Raw genomic sequence first — 27640 nt, forward strand, 5'->3', positions numbered from 1 at the left:
GACTGAAACTGCAGCAGGGTATGTTTTAATGCAACAGTGTCCAGTTTACAGAGTTGAGCAAAATACATTTCCGTCAGTCAGCACTCAAATATGGTGGCACTTTCCATGTTTACAGTAATATTGTGACACAGCGGAAGTATTCATCCCCCGGCTCCATTTATACACTATCATAACTTTTTGGCATAATGGAAAAAATGTCATTCAGTTGGGATTGGGTGATCAAAGGATACCAACATCAAGGCCTTTAAACAAAAAGGCCGATTAGCTCTAGGAAAGATCACCTATAAATCTCAGCTTTAATCCTGAATTAAACAAAGCCCAAGTAAGTAGAATGGCTTTCTTCTCAGATTCATTCTCTGTTCTTCACTATCTCTCCCTTGGTATTCCTTTCTCGCACTTCCACTGCTTTCTTTACCCTTCATAAATATACAAATTAACTTGAAAGCCTGACCTTCCAGAAGTCTCAAGACTTTGACTAAGAGCAGTTCTATCAGGACTGTGACTATCCCAAGGTTACCCTGCTGGCTAGATGTGGTGGAGTGGGGAATCAGTCCTGGCTTGCCTGAGTAGAAGCCGCTGCTCTTAATCACTAAACCAAGTGAGCTCTTGACACTTGGAAATGATGGAGTGTATCTGAAACTAGAGTCCGGGATTGATTTTTTTACAATCATGTGCCTCATTACAAAATGTCTACTCCTTCACTTAGGGCATCTTCATGTAAACATGCAAGCTGAATTCAGACATGCTGTCAGTGTCATGGTGGTTAAAAAAAAAATCTTGAATGTACTGAGAACCAACACATTTTGAAAGAGCAAAAGCTACAGAAGTGGGTGGAGAGAGATTTTCAGTCCTCCCAATTGTCATACAAATAAGTAAATATTGCAGAATGAATTATGCAAAAAGAGTGAACTATGCAAATAGCGCATTTACCCTAAAGGAAATCTAGGTGTTTATTTTCCAGTTGGGCCATTAAGAAAAAATTGGTCATCTTCCCTTCACATACAAATTACAAGTATGTACAGTAATAATACAAATATTTTTGGAGGGAGGGGTGTCATCTCGCATCCAGGGTGGTCTTAGTGATTCTAGGGCCCCAGAATCACTCAGGCAGCAGAACAGGACATTCAGATGGAGAGCCCCCAACTGCCCGCTAATGAATCACTCCCCCCGCCATCCCACCAGACTCTCAGGCAGGGTGAGGGATCAGTTTGGGGTGGGGATAGAAGCTCCTATGTCCCATTGGGGAGACAGGGCAGCTGCTCCAGATACACAATTGCTAATGCCAAGCTTGTTTAGAACCAAAGTCACTTTTTTTTTTAGTAAACAAAGAAATAACTTGATTTGCAGATGAAGGATGCCAGACCAAGATTTCTGAGCGACTGAGTTCAATTTGTTTTTCAGTCCACATGACACAGAGCCATAGGCGCTGTGAATCAATAAAAGTTCTGTTGGTAGACTTCAGAAGGCTGTTTGAAAGAAACATTGTTTAGGTTTCTGAGGCATCGGTTCTCACATACCCCAAGCCTTCCCTTCTCTTCAAACTGACCCATTTCATCCATGGAGATATTTTTCCATTAGTCGCTGCCCTTCACAATAGCCTGTAAACAGCTATGTCTCGGTCTCCTAAGACAGCATCTCAGGTGGCTTCTTTTACATGCTCCTCAGAATGCTTTTCAGCTACTTCTGGGCCAGCTGTGCACAGCTGCTTAACCGGCACCAGTGATGGTGAATGGATGGTTTACATGACCACAATCAACACAAAAGGGCTGTCCAGATAAGTCCACAGTTTGGTTTCTGTGTGCCGAGGTTCTCCACCCCTTTGCGTGCTCTTCTGCTTGTCCCTATGGATAACCCTTCCTCACTCCAGTTCCTGTTCAGACGTTAGTTGTTGAGTGAGTGGTGGAAAAGTTCTCCATGCGAACCTTCACCAGCTTCTGTGCCGGGGCTGGCTGGAGAAGCAGCTTGCATGTAAAGGCTTGCCGGCAGGCTTTGCGGAAATTCTCCGACAAGAAAGCATAGATGATGGGGTTGATGCAAGAGTTCCCGTAGGCTAAGCAGTGGGAGATGATTCGAAAGGTGAAGGAGATATTGTTCAATGGGAAATGCCCAAACTCCGCCCACATGGTGATGATGTGGTGTGGCAGCCAGGAGATCAGGAACACAGCAACCACAAGTAGCACGGTTTGTGCAGTCTGTAGAGAAATATACACACAGAGAGGTTAAAAAGGTTTGTCCAAAATGTGGCCCCGCTGACTATTGGGTTGGTACCAAATTCAACCTGAAATAGAGTTTGCCCGCCCACACACACACACACACACACACACACACACTGGAGCTCCACTGTTGTACAATAGTGCTTAGAAAGTTTAGGAGAACTTTATGGAACCTATATGGAATTTACTGTCACAGGGCACTAACCGGGCTATGTTCATTTTGAACATCGTTCTTGCACATACTTATTTCATTTGCATGCACATGGGATCTTGTGGTCTTTCTGAAGGGTTGAGTCCAGTTTGTAATAATTATTTATTAGCAAGAATTGTCAGCCCTCCGTCTTCCTTGAGCCGCCTGGCCAGGAGTGGCGGGTTATAAATTTAATAAACATAGACACTCCCTGTGGAAGCGAGGCGTTTTTTTTTAAAAATGCTGTTTAGAAATCCCAAATGTCATATCACAACTTTCTAATAATTGCTAAAAACTCTATGGTTTTACCTGTCCTCTCTAGGAATAGCCAGTAATTCCTTATAAGGCATCAGGTCATTTTTGAGTTGTCCTGATGTCATGGACAATGCCTCTCCCAAATCCATGCCCTCTGCCTTCTGTTGTTGCCAGGCTACAGCAGATATGTATACAGTCCTTTAAATATGTAATTATTTACGTTGTCTGTATTCCCAGCACTTCATAAGCAATCGCAAGCCATGCTTAAAAGTGTACTTCATTTTGCTCCTCTCTTTGATTTATTAATTCAACAAGCAGCTAAGCTGCATATAATAAACACTCTATACAAAATGGGTTGGACTGAATGCCTTCCTTCCTCCACTTTGGATCCAATGGTATTGTTCCTCTGATAATCCAAAGAGACAATATGGGCATCCTCAGCTGTGGTTAAGAGAAGCAGCCTCAAATCTGGAGAACCAAATTTGATTCTCTGCTCTTCCTCCACATGCAGCCAACTGATTTTGGGCTGGCCACAGTTTTCTCAGGGCTCTCTCAGCCTCCCCTCCCTCACAAGGTGTCAGTTGTGGGGAGAGGAAGGGTAGGTGATTGTGAGCCATTTTGACATATACGTGGCCAGCTGGGTGACCTTGGGCTGGTTACCATTTTCTCAGAGTTCTCTCAGGCTCACCTGCCTCTCAGAGTGTGGGGAGATGAGGGGTAAATGGTTGGAAGATGCTTTGAGACTCCTTAGGGTAGTAAAAAGTGGAACACACAAAACATGCTCCTCTTCTTGGGGGATAACTCAGCATTCTGAAGCATTAAGTCCCCACTGGAGAACTCCTTTTAACTTTGTTGCAGCCCCCAGTCCTACATCCTGCCCTCTGTGCCCTTTTGCTGCCCCAGAGCTGCAACGGTGGGTCATGGTTGCCCCTCCAACTCACTGCAGGCGACGGGGTCTTAAGCAGAATTGTCTTCCTCTCTGCACCCTGGGGCTGCCTACATCTTTCCTACTCTTTTGGTGCCCCCCACCCACAAATCTGGCACCCTCCTCCACCAGGCATTTTCCTGAGACCGACAACAGGTCCCCCTCAGACATCCCCTCCATGGCCTGAACCAGTCTGTCCTCTCTTAAGGTCCTTAGCTAAGTTCCTGTTCCCGTTATACTGCTGTTTAAGATCACTGAAATTGTGTTATTTAGATTGTTGTTGTTGTATTGGTTTATGTTATATATTAATTTGTTCCATGTATCCCCCCCCCATGTTGGATGTAAACTGCACTCAGACATATGGAAGGGCAGTATAGAAATCAAATAAATAAATAAAATAATAAATAGGTTATAGCTGAGGTTTATTTCATAGACCGTTTATGCACTGGAGGTTTAATGCCAGGTTGCAGGCTGGAGTTTTAGTCGTGGCAGATTGCCCCACCTCTTCCTGCACCCACACGGGGAAGCATTTGGCCCAGTGTGCCTCATCAGTGTGCCCTATTTGTGCTCCTGCACAAGAGCTGGGCTGGGGCAATGAAGTTCTCAGTGCATAAACGGTCATAGACAGGCCAGCCCTGGTATTCTGGACGCAGGTGTCAGCAAAAGTGAAATGCATACAATCAAGTAAGCTATTTTCAGTGCAGAGACGAAGGATTCTAACAACACCATTAAAATTAAATTAGCCTTGTTTTTTTCTTTTCTGCCACCATTTCTGGGCAGCCATAAATGGATGGCAGAGGAGCATGAACTCCGTTGTGTGGGCAGTTGGCTGGCATCCCAGGGGCGATGCTGAATCACAAAGAGCTCCCGCGTGGGCAGCGTTCCACATACATCCAGAACTGGCCCCTGTACCTCTAGCTGTGTTGCAAACATGTGGCCTGATTATTCAAAACACTTTCTCCTCTCAAGGGCTCCCTTGCTTTGACTACTCTGGCACTTGACGGAGGACTATGCAGTCTGTTTATTGTATCTTGGATGGCCAGCAACTGCTCTAAGCCTGCCAAGTATGTGTTTCTCTCAGTCGAATGCTACGTTAAATACAATGAACACAAAGCCAGGGGGTAGGGATGCTTGGGTCCAGGGGGGGGCGGACCCCTGCTTTGGCGTCACTCTCCCCACATTGGGGTTTTCAGAAAGCAAGGGGAAATCCCCCCCCCAATAGCTCTTTTTATGGTGATCCTTGCCCCCTCCCCAGCAGTTAGGAAGGAGGAGTGTGAAGGAACTTGCTAAACGAGTCAGCAAATGGACAAACAATCCCTTCAAAAACTGTCTCCGGAGGCTGAATACAACCTGTGCCAAAGCGGTAGGTGTTCGAGCCTCCCCAATCTAAATTAGAAAGCCGCAGTTTGTCAAGTATAGATAGAAGATTATAGAGCTTCGCCCCGGGGATGGCGGTGAATTCAATTGGGAGTGCACTTCTTGGTGGGAAAGAATGATCATCCTGGCCCCTGAGTATCTGTTGGGTGGACAATTGGGCAATCCATCCCCTCTCACTCCCCTGCTGAGCAGGTGGCTATCATTTGCATCGGCCTCTCTTTTCACTGGCTGCTCTTGAATGCCCACAATTATAAAATGGGTCTAAATTTGATCTGTCATTTAGATAGCCGTGCAAATGTGTGGGCCTCACATCGGTAAAGTGCTACGGTTGGAAATACACCCTCATTATGTTGCTCTGGTTACTTCTGCAAATCCAGGCACCTTGTCCTGAATGCATGCTGCGTGGCTCTGAGAACACCGTGTCATTTGGGCATGAGGAGAGAGGTGCCCTACAAGGACGCATCTGAGAATTGTTGCAGTCGTTTTGAGAAATAATTGCTTAAACTGCTTTCGCAGAAACCAAAATAGGCAGGGGGATGAACCACAAATGGACAAAAAGCACCTGCTGCTCCTAGCCTTTGAAAGCTCAAATGTCCCAGAGGGCAAAATTACACATTAGTCTGGCAAATGTATGTTTCTAAGCTACCATTTGCCAATGTGACATTAATGCAGGTGTGGAAGGGATGTTTGTTAGGGAGGCTCATGGGGGGAGAGGGTTCTTCCCCTGAAATGCCCCTTTAATTCGTCTGTGATTCCTCAGTGATCTCTTTTTTTTTAATACCTCCCCCCTGGGGAAGATTGGTCATCTACTGTGCCAGGAGAAGTTTGCTCATCTCAGACACCTGCAGTGCAGTCAACAGGGAGGAGAATATTATCAGCAGAGTGATCCCTTTGGCCCAGGTGCAATGCAGCCAGTGAGAAGTGCAGCTTTATTCCACTGGGCCATGCATGCCATAGAATTTTCAGTAATTCCTAGAGTGACTTTGTCACTTTTTTAAACCCACCCCCATTTTCTCCCCACAACCCTTTCACTACTTGACAACTATAATTCAAGTCTCCTAAAGCAGCCATTTTCAACAGCGGCCATATGGCCCCCGGGGGGCCATGGTACATTTGAATGGGCCACAGACTGAAAAACATCAGAAGGGTTTATGGGGGGTCCTGGCAGCTGAACCAGTGAAGTACCCTTTTTGTCACGTATGACATCATTAATTGCTAGGAGGTTGAAGCTTTGTCAAGGGAAAGAAAAAGAAATCATGTAATCATTTAGTTTGTACTTGAAGGACTGCATTTAAGGGGGAAAATGGTTGAATATTCTAGAAATGTGTCTTGCATATACATGAAACAAGGTACGCTGAGTATAGTTAGTTTACTCTTAGCTTAGGGCTCTTTTAGCCTAGCTCATAGCACAGGAGGCCAGCCTACTGCAGGGGACCCTGGAACCTGAGAAAAGCTCCTAGAAGGGCCACATAAAGGTTAAGATTGGTTGTCTTAAAGGCCATAGGATCACTTTGGGAGACCCCCCAAAGTGATCCTATGGCCTTTAAAACAGTCATTAAGACATTATTTTCATGATCCTGGGAAATGTGGACAGAATGGGGCTTAATGTATGTCACAGATATCAGATTTTTCTCACTGAAAATGAAAAGAAGTTTTAATAAGTTAAACACATGAGTAAACAATATGCTGAGCAAGAATTGGGAATAACTGCATGTCCTCTATCCAGCATAGACCATTTCTGCATGGAGGACTCACTCAGCCGAAAAATCGTGATGTGCTATGTTTTTTTGCATCAGGATGGCTCTCCAAAACTTTCCCCATGTCTGCATGGGGGAGCCTTTGTCCCCCTTCCACCCATTTGCCCACAGACTTGTGTCTGCACGTGATAGCCGAGGGACAGAAAGTAAAAACTTCCCACTGTTTTTTTTTTACTTGTCAATCATTGTCACATGGTGAAAACTCCCAATCATCTTCCAGCGCTGTTTTGTTGCATTTGAGCCCCCTCTCCGAGTCCAAAACAATTTTTCTTAAAATTACCACAATCTCACTATAACGCAAAACCGTAACAACAAAAACTAGGGGATACAAAACGGTGAGCTGTTTTATTGTACCATTCCTCTCCCCCACCACACACGTAAATAGAACATGAAAAACAATGTAAGAAAGGAAAGGTGACGACCAAATATGATAGCTAGTGGGGGTTTGCTATTTTGTTATATTGGAATTGCGTTGTAATGCAATTGGCCGTGTTTAAAAAAAAGCAGCTGAGGAAAGATGTGAGGGTAGATGATGGAAGTGACACTCGGGGTAGGAGGTGGGCGCAATTGCTGGGAAAGCATGATTGGGGAAAGCCTGACTTTCCCCACTTCCGCATGGCCCGTTGGATATACACCCCTCTGGATCCCACATCAAAAAATGGAACACGGATCTCTGAGAGTTCACTTGAGGCGGGCCAACTTAGGGGGCAAGTCAGGACTATCCTAGGACCCCACCTAAAGGGGCCCAATTCCATGTGGAAAGGGAGGAGGGGGAACTGGACGCAAACAAATTGAAATCAGAGCCTGACAGGTTGTAAGGAAACAGTCTTAGACTTATCTCCTAAGAGGGATGTTGGCAAGATCCTGGGACCTGTGAAAGCCACTGCTTGTAACCTGGATCCTTGCCCATCCTTCCTGCTAAAATCATACAAGGGCCACATCAACAAACCCTTCATATCAACTACATATCTGCCACTAACTCAGGGCCCCTTCCCTTGCCACTTAAAAACGATACATCCACTACTTTAAAAACTAACCCTACAGAAAAATCATGCAGCCAATCATCACCCAGTCTCTAATCTACCTATTCTGGGCAAAGTGCTCGAGAGGACACTAGCAGGCCAACTATAATTATTCATGAATGACTCATCTAGACCCTTCTTAGTCTGGCTTCAGGCCAATCTACAGTAATGCTATCACTGACAGCTACCCCTCATGTCCTCCCCTCACCCATTTATCTTCTGGTTGCCAGGCCATGGCAGGCAACCCTAAATGAATGGCATTTTGCCACAGTAGGCCATACACCTGACACATCCCCTGATCCTACACATCCCTGGATCCTTCCCTACAAGCAAGAAAGACAGAGTGACTTTTTGCAGTGATCTGGGCTACAAGCATATGCATATAACCTGTTAGTTTTTTCTTCTAATGGAAACTTCAAACTAAAGGACTTTTAAAATCCTGTGATTAAACAATGAAACAGTTGGACTAAACGGTGTAAAAGATGCTTGCCTTCTGTCTTCTGGCACTGATATTTAAACATGCATAGCTTCCTTGGGTTTTCTTTAACTCAAGAGTTCCAGGCTAATTGCATCTTGAATAAATCAGAGTAATTAGGCTTTCTGCACTGTGATCATGAAACCTATTCTTTGCAATTAAAGGATCTGTCACTTTTAAAACGGGCTTTTAAACATGCAGCCAAGTGGGGGAGGAAAAACAAGATTATTTTAAATTAAAAGAAGATGGTACACCAGATTGGCCATAACTGCCTTGACATTTTATCAGCTCATTTAAGTAAGAAGCAAAGCTGCTCCCAACGACTGAAATTGGATGCATAAGGGACCTCCTTCACAACACTTATCATATCAGCTATTCCTGCATTTACCCTTAGATTTGAGTCCAGGAGCACCTTGTTATCTGCCTTTACATCTAATCACCAAGGTTTAAAGGTAAAGGTATCCCCTGTGCAAGCACCAGGTCATGTCTGACCCTTGGGGTGACTCTCTCCAGCGTTTTCATGGCAGACTCAATACGGGATGGTTTGCCAGTGCCTTCCCCAGTCATGACCGTTTAACCCCCAGCAAGCTGGGTACTCATTTTACCGACCTCGGAAGGATGAAAGGCTGAGTCAACCTTGAGCCGGCTGCTAGGATCAAACTCCCAACCTCATGGGCAGAGGTTCAGACTGCACGTCTGCTGCCTTACCACTCTGCGCCACAAGAGGCTCTCACCAAGGTTTAGCCACCATGTAAATCAAAGAATCCTACACAATAGGATCTGCTATGCTATTATTTAATGTTCTGCAAATCTGTGGGGCTCTTTTCTGGGTTGATATGAAAGGCTTGACACTCTGAGGGTACAAACGGATTGCAGATCCCTGGCCCCGTGAAGTGTGCCTGGCCCTAGCTGCTGCCTGGTGGAAAGAGCAGGGACCTGCAGGGACTTCGTTCCGCTGGGCCTGCAAGACGGAACTCTTCCACCAGGCGTTTGGTTGAGGCCAGGTTAAGAACATCTACCTCTACCACCACCCCGGGTGTCCTCATGCCAGCCAATAAGCTGGCACGTATTTTATTAGTTCCACCAATCTATCTGGGCATACAGGTTACCTAGATCAGGGGTAGTCAACCTGTTGTCCTCCAGTTGTTCATGGACTACAATTCCTATGAGCCCCTGCTAGCAAACCACAGGTTGACTACCCCTGACCTAGATGGCTCGGTTGGGGACGGGGGGGAAGGTTAGGAGTAGGGTGATTTTTATTGTTTTAAAATGTATGATGGTGACCAACAAAACATGGCCGGACAAAACATGTTCAAATCTTATACATTGTTGATAAAATAGCACAGTGGCTACTTTAGGTGGGTTTCCACTAGCTGCCCATTTCGGAATTGCCTTTTTTCAATCATTTTCAAAAGTGAAGAGTATTCCGATAGGAGAATAACAAACTAATACCAATGTTTTGATAATGAACTGTTTTTCCAAACCCATGTAGTTCACAGCTTGCTGCTCTAATATAATTAAAAAATCTTCTGCAGAATCAAGCCTTTATGTGGACTAATGCCCCACAAATGTGCTAATAATCTCAAACCTTGTCTAACCAACCAGGAAGGTTATTAGAATTGTAGTAATTTCTTGGCCATTATGTCACTTGTTATGCATAAGACTGGCATATGTTCATTTGGCTGTAATGCTGCCTGTTCCCTATATATTAGTCTAAATAGCAGACATTTTTTGCAAAAATAACATTGCATTAAAAGGGTCATCTTCTTATATCTGATGGGTCCGTATTACATAACGTAAACTTAGTATTTTCACTGATATTTGAAAATCTTTTATTGGTATGCAGGATTACTACATTTCTCACAGAGCTTTCTTCTTGTTGTTTGCATCGCCTAGCCTCTTGTGGTGCAGAGTGGTAAGGCAGCAGACATGCAGTCTGAAAGCTCTGCCCATGAGGCTGGGAGTTCAATCCCAGCAGCTGGCTCAAGGTCGACTCAGCCTTCCATCCTTCCGAGGTCGCTAAAATGAGTACCCAGCTTGCTGGGGGGTAAACAGTAATGACTGGGGAAGGCACTGGCAAACCACCCCGTATTGAGTCTGCCATGAAAACGCTGGAGGGCATCACCCCAAGGGTCAGACATGACCTTTTGCTTGGGGATACCTTTACCTGTGAGATAAGTTAAGATGAGGCCATACAACTGGCCCAAGGTCACCCAGCAAGCTTCCACCACAGAGTGGAGTTTGGGTCTGGGGTCTCCTGCGTCCCCACTTGATACTCTAAAAGCCCACTACATCACACTCGCTCTGATTGCGCCTGATGTCTCTTCCTTGCTGAGGGTTAAAGCTGCCAAAGGTGAGGAATTTTCCATGGGTGAAACACCGCAGAGGAAAGCAGCACCGCAGCCTTCATCCATATTCCGCCCCCTCACCTTTGCATTTCCAGGCCAAAGGACACGTCTGGAGATCCAGATGGTGTTTAGTTTGGAATAATAGCTCTTGTCCAACAAGCCACAAGCTCATCTCATGCTTCCTTCCTCATATAATAAGAAAAAGTGTGACTTCTTTCTCTGAAGGTCTTGTGTCCCAAATGAAGGAGCAGAGCCTCAGTGGCTTATTTCCTGGGGGCTGCTGCACTGAGAGCCAGCATGGTGCAGTGGTTAACAGAGCAGCAGCTTCTAATCTGGTGAGCCGGGTTTGATTCCCTGCTCCCCCACATGCAGCCAGCTGGGTGACCTTGGGCTCGTCACAGCCCTGATAGTGCTAGCCTCACAGAGCAGTCCTATCAGGACTCTCAACCAATCAAACTTTATTACAGTCGTTTAGACCAGGGGTAGTCAACCTGTGGTCCTCCAGATGTTCATGGACTACAATTCCCATGAGCCCCTGCTAGCAAATGTGTTTACGCACTGGAGGTTTCATGCTGGGCTGCAGGCTGGAGTTTTAGATGTGGCCCCACCTCTTCCTGCCCCACCTCTTCCTGCACCCACATGGGGGAGCATTTGGCCCGGTACACTTCATCTGCCCCCAATTTTTGCTCCTGCATGGGATCTGGGGCATCGAAGTTCCCAGTGCATAAACGGTCATTGAGAGGCTGTCAGGCTGAGCGATCTTTTGTGTGGCCTTCTGCGCATCATTTATTGCTCGTCCATTGCAGTGTCAGGAGTGCCTTCTCCACATCCCTGATGCTGTATTCTTGCACTTCCTGGCTTATGCAATCAATTAAGTGAACCATTTAAATAGCTTTCGGGAATGAAAAATGAAAGGATTAGCTGTTATTAAAAAACACAAAAAACAGGAAGTGACTGCCAGCTTTATTGCCTGTGCTGTATTTCTGTTTTCAAGATTTTTAACTAAAACTTCATTGTTCTGGGACTGACAAACGGGATGATAAATGATTCCTTTAACACGTTAATGAGAGAGGGATCCTCCAGAAAATTCAAGAGCACATAGTCTACATATATTCAGAGGTGATTTACTACATTTTGACAAAATTGAGATTGATTCTAGTGAATACTGAAATTTCGAGCAGGAATAGCCAAATGTAGAGGAGGAAAAGGTTTGTGACCTTGAAAACGGGCAAATGATAAACAGGTCCCCATTCTGGCTCCTGATACATTTAATTTCAAGCACATTACAGAACACAGGGAGAAACCACTTTTGGATTGAAAGTGCATTTATTTGAAGTTTATTAGTTAATAAACTGTGTTTTCGCTTTCTTTACTGGCTTCAGAAACCAGCTGAGATCTGGCTAGCTTGAGCTATCTAGGTCAGAGCTGTTCTTTTTCAATCTTTCACAAAAATGATGAGGCAGGAAGTCTGTTATAAGATGTTGGAGATGAACAAGCTGCAAGACAGTCATGATCTCCAAGAAATGAATGAGATGGGGGGTTAGGGAATAAGAAAAAATCTACCGACAAGGATTCTCAATCCTTATGTGAATCATCCACATAAGGGGCGAGAATCCTTGTTTCCTGTCCCCTCCTTCCTCCCCTCCCTCTCCTTACCTGGTGGCAGGTTGCGCTGGGCTGGCCAAGCCCCCACCTGTCTCCCAAGGCTGGCTCCACTCTCAGGAGGTCAGGACTGGAATGACCTCCTGAGAGGAAGACTTAATGCACCTCAGTGCTCTGGCACTGCTGCCCATCTACTGGCATGGTCCCTGGTGTGGGACTACTTACATCATGTTCGTAGACTTCCGTTGGAGGGACTGCGCCAGTAGATGTTCCACATCAAAAAGTTAAAGCACTTGGAAATGCTGCAAACTGCTTTGAGGTCTGTATTGTCCTGTTTAACAAGATACCACGTAACTCAACTCTAAAACTTCAAAGCTATCTAGCAGACTTACAAGAGCAAGAGTGAAGAAATATTAAACGGCGCTCTTGCTTATCCATATCTTGGAAGATGGTTTGTATAAAAGGAAATATATGATTGAATTTGGGAAAGAACCACCCTTTCAAAGAGCTTTTTCAAAAAGCACCTGCAGCCCAATGCATTCTGTGTTTAATTACTTGATAAACAACAAACCCTTTCCCCTGTGGTTTGGAGCAATGCGCAATAAAATAGGAAAATAAAAAAGTTCAGTAGCCCTTGTATATCCACGTTGGTTTCCAAAACACGTACGTACCTTGAAGGCACATCCAATGCATAGCAACGCTTTGACACATCAATGAGAACACCGTTCACAATTAAGCCGTAACTCAGAAACTCAATTACATGGACTTTGACGCTGATGCTCCAGAGCAACCATCAGTAAAATGAAATCACAGCTGGTACAAGAGCAATGAGAGGGTTTTATGGACTTGGTGCCCACAAGGGTCTATAAAAGCCCTTCTACGTTCTCCATCACCCAGAGCTCTGGGCATCCCACAGAGGTTTCCAATGACTCACATCACTGTGGTCTAATACATTTCTTCTGATGCCGTGGCATTTCCATTGCAGTCTAACAAAAGTTTGATGCCATCTTCTAAGGTGGCTCTGTGTGAATTCCGCACTGGAAATAAATATAAACGGGCTATATTTGCCAAACTTGATCACTTATGCAAAATAGGTATTTTTACTTATGTTCTAAATGTGCATGATTCTGCTGTGAGGGGGGGGGGCATTGTAGGGGGAGAGTAAGATATGAATCCAGTAGAGCCAACCAAGGAAAGTGTTCTTAGGCTTCCACAGAGTAGGATCCAAAGAGGTAAGCTTGTGTGCTTACCTCCAGCAATTCTTCAGGGTCCCTGCAACCACAAACATGGCGGGAGGTGTGGCAAGGAGTTTTGAAGAAGGAATTCATGGAAATTGCTCCTGCCTCTTGGGGGAGTTTGGGGCCAATGCATATATTTTTTAAAGGAAACAGATGTCTGCGAGAAAATTGCATGCTTTTCCAGTGTTGAGGGTAATCACAGACTGCACACCACTCTGTCTGTACCTGCTTGGAGAACTGTGATTGCAGTCTGAAGACACATACCTAGAAATAGAGGGTGTGCAATCTTCCCACAGCTGTCAGCTCCAGAGAATTCAGGTCAGGCTAAAACCTTTGCCTCAAAATGCCACTATCTCTTATCCCAGCAGCCTTTTGTTATATAGATAAAATCATTATATTTTTATTTAATAATGTACATACCACCTTCCACTACAGCTCAGGGTGGTGTGCAACAAACATTTACATCAAAACATAGTCTAAACCTTAAGAATAATACATATTTCAAATGGTGAAATCTCGACATCTTCGTACCAACAGCCCCCATATCCCAATACGTCTTTCAGAGAACGATGCTCCTTGGGGAGGGGGGAGTTATCTGAGATATTCCTTTTTCATGTAATCGTGGCTCAGTGTTTAAATGAATGCCTCTAGATCTTATTTATGTATTTGCAGGAATTAAATGTCTGCTCTCATCAGGGCCACAAAATAAGTTTTTTTTTCCAGTGGGAGAGGTGGCCCTCAATCTTTCCATTGCTCTGCACACACATGATAGGAAATCATGTGTCATCAAAGTCACTGCCAGAGCATTTATCAGTTGCAGTAGAAACAGGAAGTGGACAATGGACACTCTAGCATTTTATGAAACCTCTATGGTAAAACTATAGACATTTTTGTACATGCTAGAGTGCCTATAGGCAGTTCTACCAGAAGTAATGTAAGCACATTGACTACTTGCATGCCCCATATCCTGTTTTTGTCAAGGGCTACCAGCTAGTGACAGGAAGTGAAAATATAGAAGTATGACCTCATAGGGATCAAGGTCTGAACTGTGACTCCAAAAGAGTTGGGGACAGAAAACATAAATAGGATTCTGGAAGATTTATCACAGTAGGGAACAAGCTAAGAATCAGAACCATTAGGAATTTTCCTTGCCTTGCTTCCTCATCCTGCATGTATAAAAAGAGAAGGTGGTGAAGAACCCTTAAACATGAGGAACTGTATTAAAGGGTCACGGCATTAGGAAGGTTGAGAACTACTGTTCTAAGATCAGGCTCTACCGTGCCACCTTACCTCCACTTGAACTGTACATTGTCTTGTTTATTTCTTTTTTAAATGAACTAAAAAATTAAAATTTACCCCCCAAAAACGCTGAAGATGTGAACGTCTGCTAGAATTCTAAACTGTATCTCAAAGGAGACACTAGAAGGAAACAGGTAGCCATTGAGACGATGGTTCTGCCAGGAATTGATTTCCTCAGGCTTTCAGTGAGGCCTGATAGAATCACTTGAGAGTGCCATGGAAGCAATTACACTCTGACATACCGCTTCTGGCTGGGGGTCTCAGGGTTCAGAGCAGTAAAATCAGTGGCTTGGTAATGTTCATGCTTTGTGTGCGTACGTTCCCTGGCAACTCGAGTTTCAGAAGGATCTCAGGTGGCTCTGCAACCCGCATGAAATGGCCTTGTCAGAGCTGGGGACAGGAAACACAAGTAGTATTCTAGAACAGGGGTAGTCAACCTGTGGTCCTCCAGATGTCCGTGGACTACAATTCCCATGAGCCCCTGCCAGCGTTTGCTGGCAGGGGCTCATGGGAATTGTAGTCCACGGACATCTGGAGGACCACAGGTTGACTACCCCTGTTCTAGAAGATGTATCACAGTAAGGAACAAGAGAAGAGTCAGAGCCAATCAAGGCCAATCTCATCTACTTTGCTGGGTTGCCGCTGTCCAGGGTCCCAACTGGAGGTCTCCCCAAGTCTCCCTTGTTGCTTACTAGCTGATCTTTCTAAACTGAAAATACCAGGGATTGAACCGGGGACTTTCTGTAAGCAGAGCAGATGCTCTACTACCGAGCCAGCAGGTTTCCGGCAGACTTTTCTCTGGCTGAGTGATCTCCACAACGGGGCAAATAGCAGCTCTCCAAGTTTTCAGGGCAGGAGAACGGAACGAGGGGAAGGCTTTAAACCGTTCCTCCCCTCATGCTTGGGTCCTGATCCAAAATGGGCCCCCACAACTTATTAAATGAACATTTGTTTGAGCCATGAGATGCCAGAGAGCAGACTATGATGAGCTAGGGCAGTTTAGGATCCTCAGCACTATCTCAGCCAATGCTGAAAGATTTGGGGGAGCAATGATAAGGGAGGGTGGAATCTGGGGAGGATGTGATACCACTTCAAGTGACTGCTTAGGTAGCTTCTGCTAGTCATTCTGGTCTTTATCATACAACAGCCTTTCTCAACGTTTTTTCTGTTGAGAAACCTGGGAAACACTTTTCAGGCTTCGAGAAACCACAGCACAATCGCGCAATATCCAGAAGAACTATTTCTATGTGACTGCTTATGAAGAAAATCAGATCAATTTAAAATGTCTCTAATGCTTCTAGTTTCCCTAAATCCAACATGTGATTAATGATTGCATCCTGGCAAATCTTCAATCCCATGCTAATGTTTATTTATAATTTGTTTAACTGAACTGGCTAAAGGTGTATGTTCTAAAGCACATGTATGCCCCTCTGGACTTGATGTTTATCAAGTCCAGGGTACTTCTAGGATCCAGGGTCAAGTCTGCACGGGGCTTTTTATCCATTCCCAGTCCAAATAAATCCCTCCTGTCTACACCGAATTAGATTTCCATTTTTATTTTGGGCGCTTTAAATTTTCCCTCTGCAACAAGCATGATTGATCCGCAGTGACCCTACCTTTCCCCCGTAATGTCCAGGAGTGGATATAAGCCTCGATATTTGAAAAAACACCACCAGTATAAGTGTAGATTTCTCCTTTTTGTGAATTAACACTGCTCTGTGCTTCTTAGCAAAGCAGTCTTCTCTGACTGGCCAAGACATCAGTTCAAAGACAACCCGGTTCCTGGTTGCAAGGCTTTCCTCCCTGTTTTAAACTGACTGCACTCCAGAAGCCCACATTTCTCTCAGCAGAGTTTTGCCTCATTCTCTGAGAGTTTACTGCTGGCTTGGGAGTCAAAAGAGCTTTTCCAATCAAGTGCAGAAGGCTTTCTGTTTCAATTCATGGGAGGAGGGAGGAGGAAGACCCAGGTTCAAACTGATCTGAATTCAGCGGGATCCATAGTGGGAGAAAAAAAGAAAGCACAGAATCAGCCAGGATACTTCTAGGGACCAACTGGGCTCAATTTTTCTGCATATCATGTCACTCTATGGGAATATCATCAGGTCAAAACTTGTTTTTCCAAAGTATGGGAAACAATTTTTGAATCAAGACTTGAGACTTTAACTTTATGTTACAGGACCCCGTTGACTGTTGTGATATCTTTATCATTTGGCTAACTTAACATGTAATGATCATATATAATCTGTTCGCAATTATTATAAAACGTAGGCACCATTAATCACAATGATGGCTTACTGGTTTGCTTCCAGTTTATTGCACTGGGATCCTGTGTGGTTCTATACAACATAAGGGAGAAGCACAAGCGCATAGGGTTTGTTTACCTTTCTTTTTGATCTCACCGACGTCCTCGAAATATTCTTCACCTTCTTATGAAGATGATACAGAACCTAAGACAAGAAGAGGAGAACGGGCACTTTCATTGAATGATTTCTGGTTTCCGACAAACTCCTGCACAGGCAGGTGTTTGATTCACAAGGGACTCAAGATAATTGATTTTTGCCCAAGCTTTTTGCCAAGTTGCAAATGCAACTGTTAATTAAACCCTAAGTGGAACAATTTGGCAAGGTAAACTTGGGAACATCTGTCCACTTTTTTTGCAAATACCTCCTATCAATTATGTCAAATAACTGTGAAGCACACCTAGTGTGGGCCCTGAGGCCTCTCGTAACGGAAGCAGAAACCCCCCAAATTATACCATGCACCATAGTAAATATTTAAATCTTCCAGACAGAAATGAAATCACAGACAATCTGTCACCCTTTAATAGAGGCTGAATTATTTATTTCTTTATTAAATTTTTATACCCCATTTTTCTCCTCATCTGGGGCCCCAAAGAGACATACAACCCCACCATTTCCCCCTCCTCTTTCACACCAAGAGCCCCCTGTGAGGTTCATTCTGTTGGAATATTATTCATTCCAGTGCGTAGGCAGAGTGTACAAAAGCTTACAATGTACCAGAGGCAATCTGGTCCATACGTGTGAATGCAAGAAAGAATCAATAACGGAGACTGCAAATAAGAATCAAAATGCAAGAAAGACTCAAAGTAACATTTTCCAGCTAAAACACGGTCCCTGTATTGTAAGATAGAACAGTGAAGAGAGAAGAGTTCTAATCTAGTCTGTCTAAGCAGGATAGAGAAAGAGATGAAGGAATCCCTGTCCTCTCATGAGGCAGGATGCCAAGAAGATGGGGAATTTGGCAAAGTGTGGAGAGAAGGTGTCAAAAGCAGAAGAAAAGACAGTTCCCTGAGAGTAGCATTCTATACATCAAAGGGGCAGCAGCAGAAAGGATAGTCTCTCTTTGAGCCTCTTGCATTCTGCACCCACTGGATAAAGCACTTTCAGTGCGTTTTCCTGTTTGACACAGGTAAATCCAGCTGCAAAAGCACATTGAAACTGCATTATCCAACATGTGCAGAACGAGATTCTATTACAGCTCCCCTCTGAATCCTGAGGCTGAGAGACAGTGTGAAGTCCTTCACTTCCAACAAATTCTGCCCTCTGAGCACCCACACGGACGAGAGGCCGGTAGATCTGCGGGTGGCTCTCCCAAATAGACTCCCCCAGACGTTTTAAACAGATGGTACACATTCAAAAGATATAAAGAGTATAGAATTCCAAAAAACAGAATTGCAAAATGTGAGGGCAGCAGAGTTCACTCTGGAGATCTGTCCTGTATCTTGCAAAAATCTTATTGAATTGGTCTCTCAGCTGGTCAGTTCAGTCGGCCAAATGCCAGGGCAGCTCTGCCTCCATCTAGCCATGCAACAAGAAGCCCTCCAGGAACCAGCCTTCTGGCGGCGCCTTAGCTGGAAGGCCAAGTTACCCAAACAGGGGACAGGGCTGATTCAGATGTGAGTCACATGCAGGATTGTGGCTCCCATATGCCACAGATTATTCCTGCACAAGTCTGCTGCCTATCCATGGGCCTTTTGCAGTTTCCCCCACTCCTTTCTCCATGGGATTTTTTATACTGGGTTTTTGCTGCTAGTCCTCTCTGTCTGTGTTTTAAAGGCAGTCCTGGGAGAGAAAAATTTCACCCAGTGCTGCAACCTGAATACATAAATGTACACTAACCTTTTTGCGAGATGCGGTGGCGGCAGTGTTGTAACCAAGCAATTAAGGTGTTTAACCATTAGAGCTAGGGGATCAAAAGTACTTAAGCATATTAATGAAAAGAACATCCATCAATTAAATGTAACACTCATACCTCTTTTGGGACTGCTGGGCTAGAGAAAATGAGCCAGAAGGAGACTGAGTTAATTCCAAATTACGAGAGGGCTGAATTCTAACGGATGAACATTATCTTAATCTGTTCTTTATGCCCTAAGTGAAAACTGATTGGTTTGCCTCCAAAATTGGTGCTTGGAGTAGTGCCCTTAGGGGAACATCATACCTGCAGTCCATGAAGTCTCGAGATCAGCTCCCCCCTCACTATTTCCTTATGCGGGTCCCTTTGTTTCTCAGTCCCCTGAAGATGTGGTTCATTTTGCCCATCTCAAGCTTACACTGCACCACACAGAATGCTACAATGCTACACCATGATGCTTCAACCTGCTTTCTGCTACCCATCTCCTCCAATTTTCTCTTTCCCCCTTTTCATAGGCCCAGCTCCACACCTGGCCCTTGAGATAACCTCTGCCCTCTTCTGCTCGCTGCCTGGCTTCAAAACACCTGGGTCCAGAGAGCTATTGTTCTTCCACCCAGGCTTGCTCATTGTCGCTATAACCTTTGAGCTTCCCTAAGCCATATTATAAAGGCAGTCTTGTGGCTGAGGCTACTGCATCTTTCTGGCACAGGGTGGTAAGGCAGCCAACATGCTGTCTGAAGTGCTGACCATGAGGCTGGGAGTTCGATCCCAGCAGCCGGCTCAAGGTTGACTCAGCCTTCCATACTTCCAAGGTCGGTAAAATGAGTACCCAGCTTGCTGGCGGGTAAAACGGTAATGACTGGGGAAGGCACTGGCAAACCACCCCGTATTGAGTCTGCCATGAAAACGCTGGAGGGCGTCACCCCAAGGGTCAGACATGACTCGGTGCTTGCACAGGGGATACCTTTACCTTTACAATATGTGTCATCACTAAGTTGTGTAGGTTGGGTGATGCATGCGTTTTCACGTTGTGGTCTGTGTATATGCAGTGGTGTATGTTAAAACTGGAAAGCACCCTCTTCCTCTTCTTCAAGAGAGAGAACAGGGCAGGGGTGGCCCTGGCAGGAGAGGTAGTGCCTTTGGGGGCTAGAGTGGGCTTGTGGCAAAACAGGAACAAGGCTCCAAGGGAGGAGCCAATTACTAGGGAGGGACTTTCAGGGCAATGACCAGACGGGCCCAAGGGTACCTGCCAGAGAAGGAAGATTTGGATACCCTCTAGCCAGGACAAGTGACATGTCATTGAGCTAGTCAAGAAAATTGTTTGAGACCAGCCTGAGAGGACTGGAGCCCGTCATTATGGAGATGGACAGATAACCCCTGCCCAGTCCGTGATGGCCAGCCACCCTGGACGTGAGCCAGGGTGTGCCCATCCCACATGACCCCATTCAAGGAAGAAATTTTATTGTGCAACTATTAGTATCTGAATTATGCCAAGGAATCATTTTTTAAACATGTAAAAATTCATTTTTGAGTTTCCTTGATTGACAGTGCCACCCTAAGCAATTATATCCTCCAAAGTCTATTAATATCGATGCACTGAAAAGGGTGTAATTCTGCTCTGGATGGCACCATTATACCCTTCAGGAGCAGTATCGACTTCCCACAAAGAGTGGCAATTCTCTCAGGTTGCCAGCAGGTTGCTTCCTTCTTCCGCATCAAAAGCCCAAACTCAAACATGAGACACCATGGTGGTTTGGGACGACGACTGTTCCAAACTGCAGAAAATAATTTTGATTCTGGCTTTATAAACTGAATTGCCAAGTTCCTGCAGTATTTACCTGTATTGTCCCCCTGTCAAAAATAATCATAGCTGTTTGCAGATATCAGGGACGAAGAAGCCAGAACGAAGCCAGACCTGCATGTCATGGCCACATACATAGAGTACCGTCACTGATGATACCCTTTGCAAGTGGACATGGAGACAGGGCTCTGCCCCTAAGAGCTTACAATTTAAAGTCTGACACCTGGGGGAGAGAACAAAAGGAGAGGCGGAACCATTCATCTCAGGCACAGGGATTGATGCTTAATGTCAAGAAGGGACGGGCATCTCAAGAATTCTACCAAGACATTTGCAGAAAAGGAAGAGATGGGGTTGAGGAGACAAAGAGAGCTTAAGGGATGGATTAAGTGCCGTCTGTCTGCAGGAACTCTGGATCCGACCCTAAAGCTTCAACAGACGGAAACACAGAAGCCGGCATCCCTAATGATGACTCGGTATTCCTTATTAAATGTGCAAAATAGTCCAGAAACTTTTCCCTTCACCCGAAGGTGATGGTGGTGAAAAGTGCTGTCAGATTGCAGCTGATGGACGGTGACACCAATAAGGTCTCAGGGCTGAGGCGGAGAGGTGATTTACCACTGCCTGTATCCACCCCACAGCCCTGGTATTCCTTGGAGGTTTCCCATCCAAATCCCAGCCAGTTCGACCATGCTTTGCTTCCAAGCTCTGACAAGACTGGACCAGCCTGGGTGGCCCAGGCTAGCCTAATAATTCCCGGCCCTAGGGAAGCACGCCTGGCCTGGGCCAGGGCCAGGGCCAGGCCCTTTTCGGTCCTGGCCCCGACCTGGTGGAATGAGCTCGCGGGAGAGCTGCGGGCCCTGCGGGATCTTTCAACGTTCCGCAGGGCCTGCAAAACGGAGCTCTTCCGCCAGGTTTATGGTTGAGGCCAGGGGTGATAATATAGATCTATGCCCCCCCGGGGACTCGGGATTCGGACCCGAAGCAAAACATCATCAGGACCTCCTCTCCACCCGCTAGTAGTGGGGGGGGGGGAGTTGAGCTGCCGTTCTTGCCATGCTGGTAATATTGGTAACGTTATTATTGTTTTAATGGGGTTTTAATGGGGATTTTGGGATACTGTTACACGCCACGAGCCGCAAGGGAGTGGCGGGAAATAAATCTAATCATCATCATCATCATCATCATCATCATCATCATCATCATCATCATCATCAAAGGCTAGTCAGTTCGGTTCTTGTGTTCCAGTTGGGGACTGAGGCTGATGGTCCTTGAGGCCCTGCAGTGACAGGGATCATTTTCCCCCTCCAGCATACTCTTTATAGAAAGTTGGACAAGGAACAGGGGGACCTGCATTCCAATCCCCGTTCTACCATGACCTTGGATCGCTCTCTGTTTCTTCACCTTGCCCTACCTTGCAGGGTTGTTGTGAGGATAAAACAGAGGCGAGAACCATATATGTCACAGAGTTCCTGGGAGGAAAGAGCAACTAAACAGAGGTAGACTCAGTTGGTAAGAGCATTTTGGGACCCTAGAACTGATATGAATAATGCTCCATGGGCATACTTACGGGGGAAGTTCCTGGCAGCTTGATATCCTGGAGAGTAACTGGGAATTAGGTACAAGCCAAGCCATATTATTAATTGTATGATTTGGGACCAAATGAATAGGGTCCCCAAGTTTTCAGAGAGCCATGTAGTGGTGTGGTTAAGAGTGGTGGATTTAATTCCCCACTCCTCCTCCACATGCAGCCTTGTGGGTGACCTTGGGCCAATCACAGTTCTCTCAGAGCGTTCTCAGCCTCACCTACCTCACAGGGTATCTGTTGCGGGGAGAGGAAAGGAAGGTAATTGTAAGCCACTCTGAGACTCCTTGGGGTAGTAAAAAGCAGGGTACAATAAAAAAAACAGCTCTTCTTTAGAAATCCCACTTTTTTCTCCCTCTGCCTTCCTTGCAGTTTAGGATACTAGTTTTTACCCAGTGTCTTGCTATTTCTGTTTATCTTGCACTGTGTATACTCTCAGTCCTCCACGCTGCATGGAAAGATTCCAGACTCCCCCTCACTGCAGCAAAGTTCCTGAGTTGGCATATTCTTTTGCAGAGAGGATGCATTGAAAAGAAAGAAACACAGTGATAAAGTCTCTTTCTCTGTCTCTCTTTTTGGAAATTGTATCCATTCACAACTCTGAGAAATTTAATCGCTTTTCTTGCCATAGACAGCAGTTCAGGCTTCTACTCACTGTAAAAGTTTGAGCTTCATTAACAAAATTATTCTATTAAAGGAAGTTGGACAGACAGAGGGTAGGAAAAAAAGCAAACTCGTGTAGAACCGTATAAAGTAACCATCTAAGAAAGTATTTCAGATTTTGTTGAGTGGTATTATCGATGTGGAAACACATCTACTGGCACGACCCCTGAAATGGAAATGACTATGGATGTGACTTCCATTGCCCTGCCCCAGGGAGCACGCCAAGAGTTCTGAAGATGGGCGGTTGAGGCAGCAATTGGCCTGGGCTAGCTGCTGCCAGGACGAAGGAGTTGGGGCTGGCCACGGAAGACGGTGGTGGCAGTGTGAGCAGGCTTCAGTGTCAGCCCCTGGCCAGCTGCCAAATCATATTGTGGCAGATTATGTGTTTCCACATCATCCACAACAATCTGATTCTCATGTTTTTTTTTACCATGTTCTTTGTGCTTTAATTTCCCCTTTTCTCTTTTATGCTGTTTCTTCTGTTTCTTTCACCACTCCCATATTAGCAACCTGATGTCCCTCGGCTAACGTGGGGAGGTTTGGGGGGGTTAGTCGGGTTAGTTAGTGCTCTCCTGTTGCGTAACATTGATAGTGTGGATTGATTTTAATGGTTTTAACTATGGGTTTTATTGTAATTTTTATCTTGTAAACTGCCGTGAGCCTAAGGGAACAGCGGTATAAAAGTTTAATAGTAATAGTAGTAGTAATAATAATAATAATAATAATAATAATAATAATAATAATAATAATAATAATAATGTTTGTATACTTGGAAGGATGTGTGCCTATGAATACCATCCCCCCCATCATGATTTACCAGTAAAATCTGCATAGGGTAGCAGGGTGTAAAGAAAGAAAACATCCATAAGAAGGTATTTCAGATTTTATGAAGTTTATTACTTCGTTTCCCTAGACCAGATGTCCATGGACTACAATTCCCAGGAGCCCCTGCCAGTGAATGCAGATGGACATCTGGAGGGCCGCAGTTTGACCACCCCTGCTTGATAGCTCAGGCTAGCCTGATCTTGCCAGATCTTGGAAATTAAGTAGGGTCAGTCCTGATTAGTATTTGGATGGGAGACCACCAAGGAATAACAGGACCACGACATGGAGGCAGGCAATGTCAAACCACCTCTCAACACCACTTGTCTTGAAAATCATAAAGGATCATCATCAGTTAGTTCTGATTTGATTCCTCACACCCCCCCCCCAAAAAATTTTTTTTTCCATATTTGTCTCAAATACCCATAAATCAGAAAAGCCACTCTGTATACTTGGAGAGATGTGTATAGGTGTGAGAACATACACACAAAACACTCTCAAAACCATGATTTTTAGATGTCCAGCTTTAGCTAATTCTGTTTCTAGCTCAACGCTTAGGAATTGGACTCGTACCACTTTTCCTAGTGGCCAGTGCACATAAGGAGAAACATCTGCAATGAATACTTTTAAGTATTTAAAAGGCTGCCATGTAGAGGATGGAGCAGAGTTATTCTCTCTTGCCCCAGAGGGATGGACCAGAACCAATGGGATGAAATTAATTCAAAAGATTCCTTCTAAGCCTCAAGAAGAAGTTTCTGACATTTAGAGTGGTTCCTCAGCAGAACAGGCTTCTTCGGGAGGTGGTGGGTTTTCCATCTTTGGAAATTTTTAAACAGAGGCTGGATAGCCATCTGACAGAGAGGCTGGTTCTGTGAAGGCTTAAGGGGGTGGCAGGTTACAGTGGATGAGCGATAGGGTTGTGAGTGTCATGCAAAGGGCAGGGGGTTGGACTAGATGACCCTTCCAACTCTATGATCCTATGATTCTATGAATGGGCACTGTCTACCTGGGAATCAAAAAAACTTGAGTTAATTTCTTCTGGGACTCAGCACCATTGGTTGTCAGATTATAGATATCCCAGTGCTGTCTCTACCAACAGGCATTGGCTATCAGGGGGTAGAACATCAGGGTTGCCTGCTATACTACAGGCAAAGCTCAAGTCCAGGCACCTTGTTGCATTCTCTTGGAAGTGCATTCTCTGTTGGTGTAAGAATATCTCTGTCCTATCTCACTTCCGGTGGTGACCTCACTCCACAGGTCAGGGTGCCCAGGGGCTGGCAGTGGAAGCTTAGCGGTGTGGGAGAGATGCTCTGTGCAGTTTTGGGATCATTCTCTTGCTCATTGTCATTACACATTGTAAGACTGAACCTTGGCATTCTGAACTAGCCCATCTCTTTGACCTAAACCAGGGATTCTCAAACTTCTGAGATGGGACTCCACTTCTATACTTCCATTAATTTTGGGAACCATCTTGCAAAAAAGGCCCCATGCTACTTTCTCACCGTAACATCCAAGAATCTCAAATCAGCTGGTACGAAACAAGTTTACCATTTACTGTTTGTTTCACCATGTACCACTAAGCAACAAGGTCGTTTCATGGCCATGTTGCAAATGATGCCAAAGCAAACTCAACGTTTCTACCCAGCCTTGCAAAGCCTTCTCTCCCTCTTATGCCAGTTTCCCTCTTGGCTTCATGAACCAATGAAACTGCCTTCTTCTGAGTGAGACCATCAACCTACCCAGGTCAGCATTGTCTTCTTGGACAGCCCTTGTTCTCTAGGGTCTTGAGCAGAAGTCTTTCCCAAGCCTTTGAACAGGAGATGCCAGGGAGTGAAACTAGAGATCTCCTGCATGCAAAGCTAGGACTTGGTTACTGAGCTACAGCCCTTTCCCCAAGAAGTCTTCAACGCACAAAGCTTACACTAAGTCAGACCTTTTGTCTATCAAAGCCAGTCTTCTCTACTCTGATTAACAAGGGCTCTTGAGGAGTTCAAGTCAAGACCTTCCACATCACCAGCTTGGTGCAGTGGCTAAGAGCAGTGACTGCTCCTCCACATGAAGCCAGCTGGGTGCCCTTGGGCTCATCACAGCCCTGATAGTGATGTTCTCACAGAGCAGTCCTGTCAGAGCTCTCTCTGCCCCACCTACCTCACAGGGAGTCTGTTGTGGGGAGAGGAAGGGAAGGCGATCGTAAGCCGCTGTGAGACTCCTTTGGGCAGTGAAAAGCGGGGTATAAAAACCGACTCTTCCTCTTCTTCCACCTGATCCTTTAAACCAGAGATGCCAAAGACTGTGCCTGTGAACTTCTGCATGCAAAGCAAATTTTCTACTGCTGAACCGCAGCTCCTCCCTGTGGAAATTGTGGCTCACTTTTTGGTCCTGAGCAGCAGTGTGAGACCAGCTGGCTGAAAGGAAGCCCTGGCAAGAGTCCCTGAGACCCATCCTCCACCTGCTTCCACCCCCTGCCGCCATCTCTCGTTCCGTCACCCACCTTGGCGTAACAACAAGTGATGAGCAGCAGGGGCAGCAGGTAGCCCACCACCAGGATAGTGACCTTGTAGATCTGCTTGGCCACGGAGTTGCCAGCCCACTGTTCCCAGCAGAAGGAGCTGTTTGGCGCCTGGTAGTGCCCGCTCACAAGGGCCTGGTGCTGAGCCACCGGGATGGCAAAGAGCAGGGAGAGGACCCAGATGACGGCCACGCCCAGGGCGGCATTGCGCTTGCTGCGGATGCACAGGGAGCGCTTGGCGTGCACCACCGCGATGTATCTGTCCACGGACATGGCCACCAGGGTGAATATGCTGACCAGCATGGTGGCCATAGCCAAGTAGTGCACCCACTTGCAGAAGAAAGCACCGAAGACCCACTCCGGCAGAGAGTAGATGGTCGCCTGGAAAGGGACGCAGAAGATCAGGAAGGAGAAGTCAGCGATGCTCAGGTTGAGGATGAAGATGTTGGTGGCGCTGCGCGAGGGCCGTCCTCCTGGCCGGAGGCGGGCTAGGACCACCAGCACTAGCGTGTTCCCCACCATGCCCAGGAGAAAGATCAACCCAAACAGCACCGGGACAATAACCGTCTCTGGGCCACCTCCAGAGGAGTTTGGCTGGCAAGACGAAGCAGTGGCTTGTTTAACCTTAGGGTCAATGTTGGGACTGGTGGTGTTGGTCATGAGGGCCAGCGATGCCTTCTCCATGGAGGTGGGTCACTTCATGGGACCTCCTGGGAGAAGATGATCTGAGTCCTCCCTGGGTTCTCCCAGTAAATGACGAGTCCGTCGAGTTTGTCTGGAGGTTTTGGAGTTCTGGATCCTGGTGCCCAAGACTGCTTCTCCTCCAGGTTGGAGACCTGCTGGATTCTGGAAGCTGTCTCTCCAGATACCTTCTCCAGTGTGGTGGTCGATGTAGGGGTCCCCTCAAAAGCTTGTGCGTCCGGTCAGCTGGGTGTTGTTGTCAGGCTCTGCTCTCCGCCAGTCTGCGTCCCTGGAATCCAAAGGCTGGCAGCAGGATTGTGGTCTTAAACCACCCCTGATGCCAGAGAGGCTGCTGGCTTCAGTCTGCTTCACAGGAGCCGCTGGTAAAGCTTGCGAGCTTGACTGAAGGCAGCAGCAGCCGTAGCCGTCTCCAGCCCCTCCTTCTCCCAGTCTGTAGCCAGAGGGCGGGGAGAGCACTCTCCACCCGGTGCAGTGGAGACACGAAAGGGTGTTTTCATACACCAGCCTGTTCTCTCGCTTCCATCCCAGCTCATTTTCCACCTCCTGGGTTGCAATTGTACAACGCTCCCGGGTTAAACAGTTCGCCTCGGCTTTCTTGCCGGCATAAGGAGCACGCACCTTTGCTTAAGGCAGAAAGAGCTAAAAAGAAAAGGCTTCTAAGTATCATGTGTGGCAATGCTGTAGATCACAGGGAGAAGAGGCCGTGCC

The 27640-nt window shown here is 45.9% G+C and overlaps 1 protein-coding gene across 1 annotated transcript; it reads right to left on the reverse strand.

Moving 5' to 3' along the window:
- On the reverse strand, positions 1-27305 carry LOC143823872 (galanin receptor type 1-like). The gene is made up of 3 exons (XM_077310562.1): positions 26213-27305; positions 17083-17148; positions 1-2192 (listed from the first exon to the last, which is right to left on the reverse strand). The coding sequence occupies exons 1-3, from the start codon at positions 26912-26914 to the stop codon at positions 1875-1877; spliced, it is 1086 nt and encodes a 361-aa protein (XP_077166677.1). The 5' UTR covers positions 26915-27305; the 3' UTR covers positions 1-1874.
- Between the last annotated feature and the right edge of the window lie 335 nt (positions 27306-27640).

Source organism: Paroedura picta, chromosome 14, assembly GCF_049243985.1.
Source record: "Paroedura picta isolate Pp20150507F chromosome 14, Ppicta_v3.0, whole genome shotgun sequence".
Lineage (NCBI taxonomy): Eukaryota > Metazoa > Chordata > Lepidosauria > Squamata > Gekkonidae > Paroedura > Paroedura picta.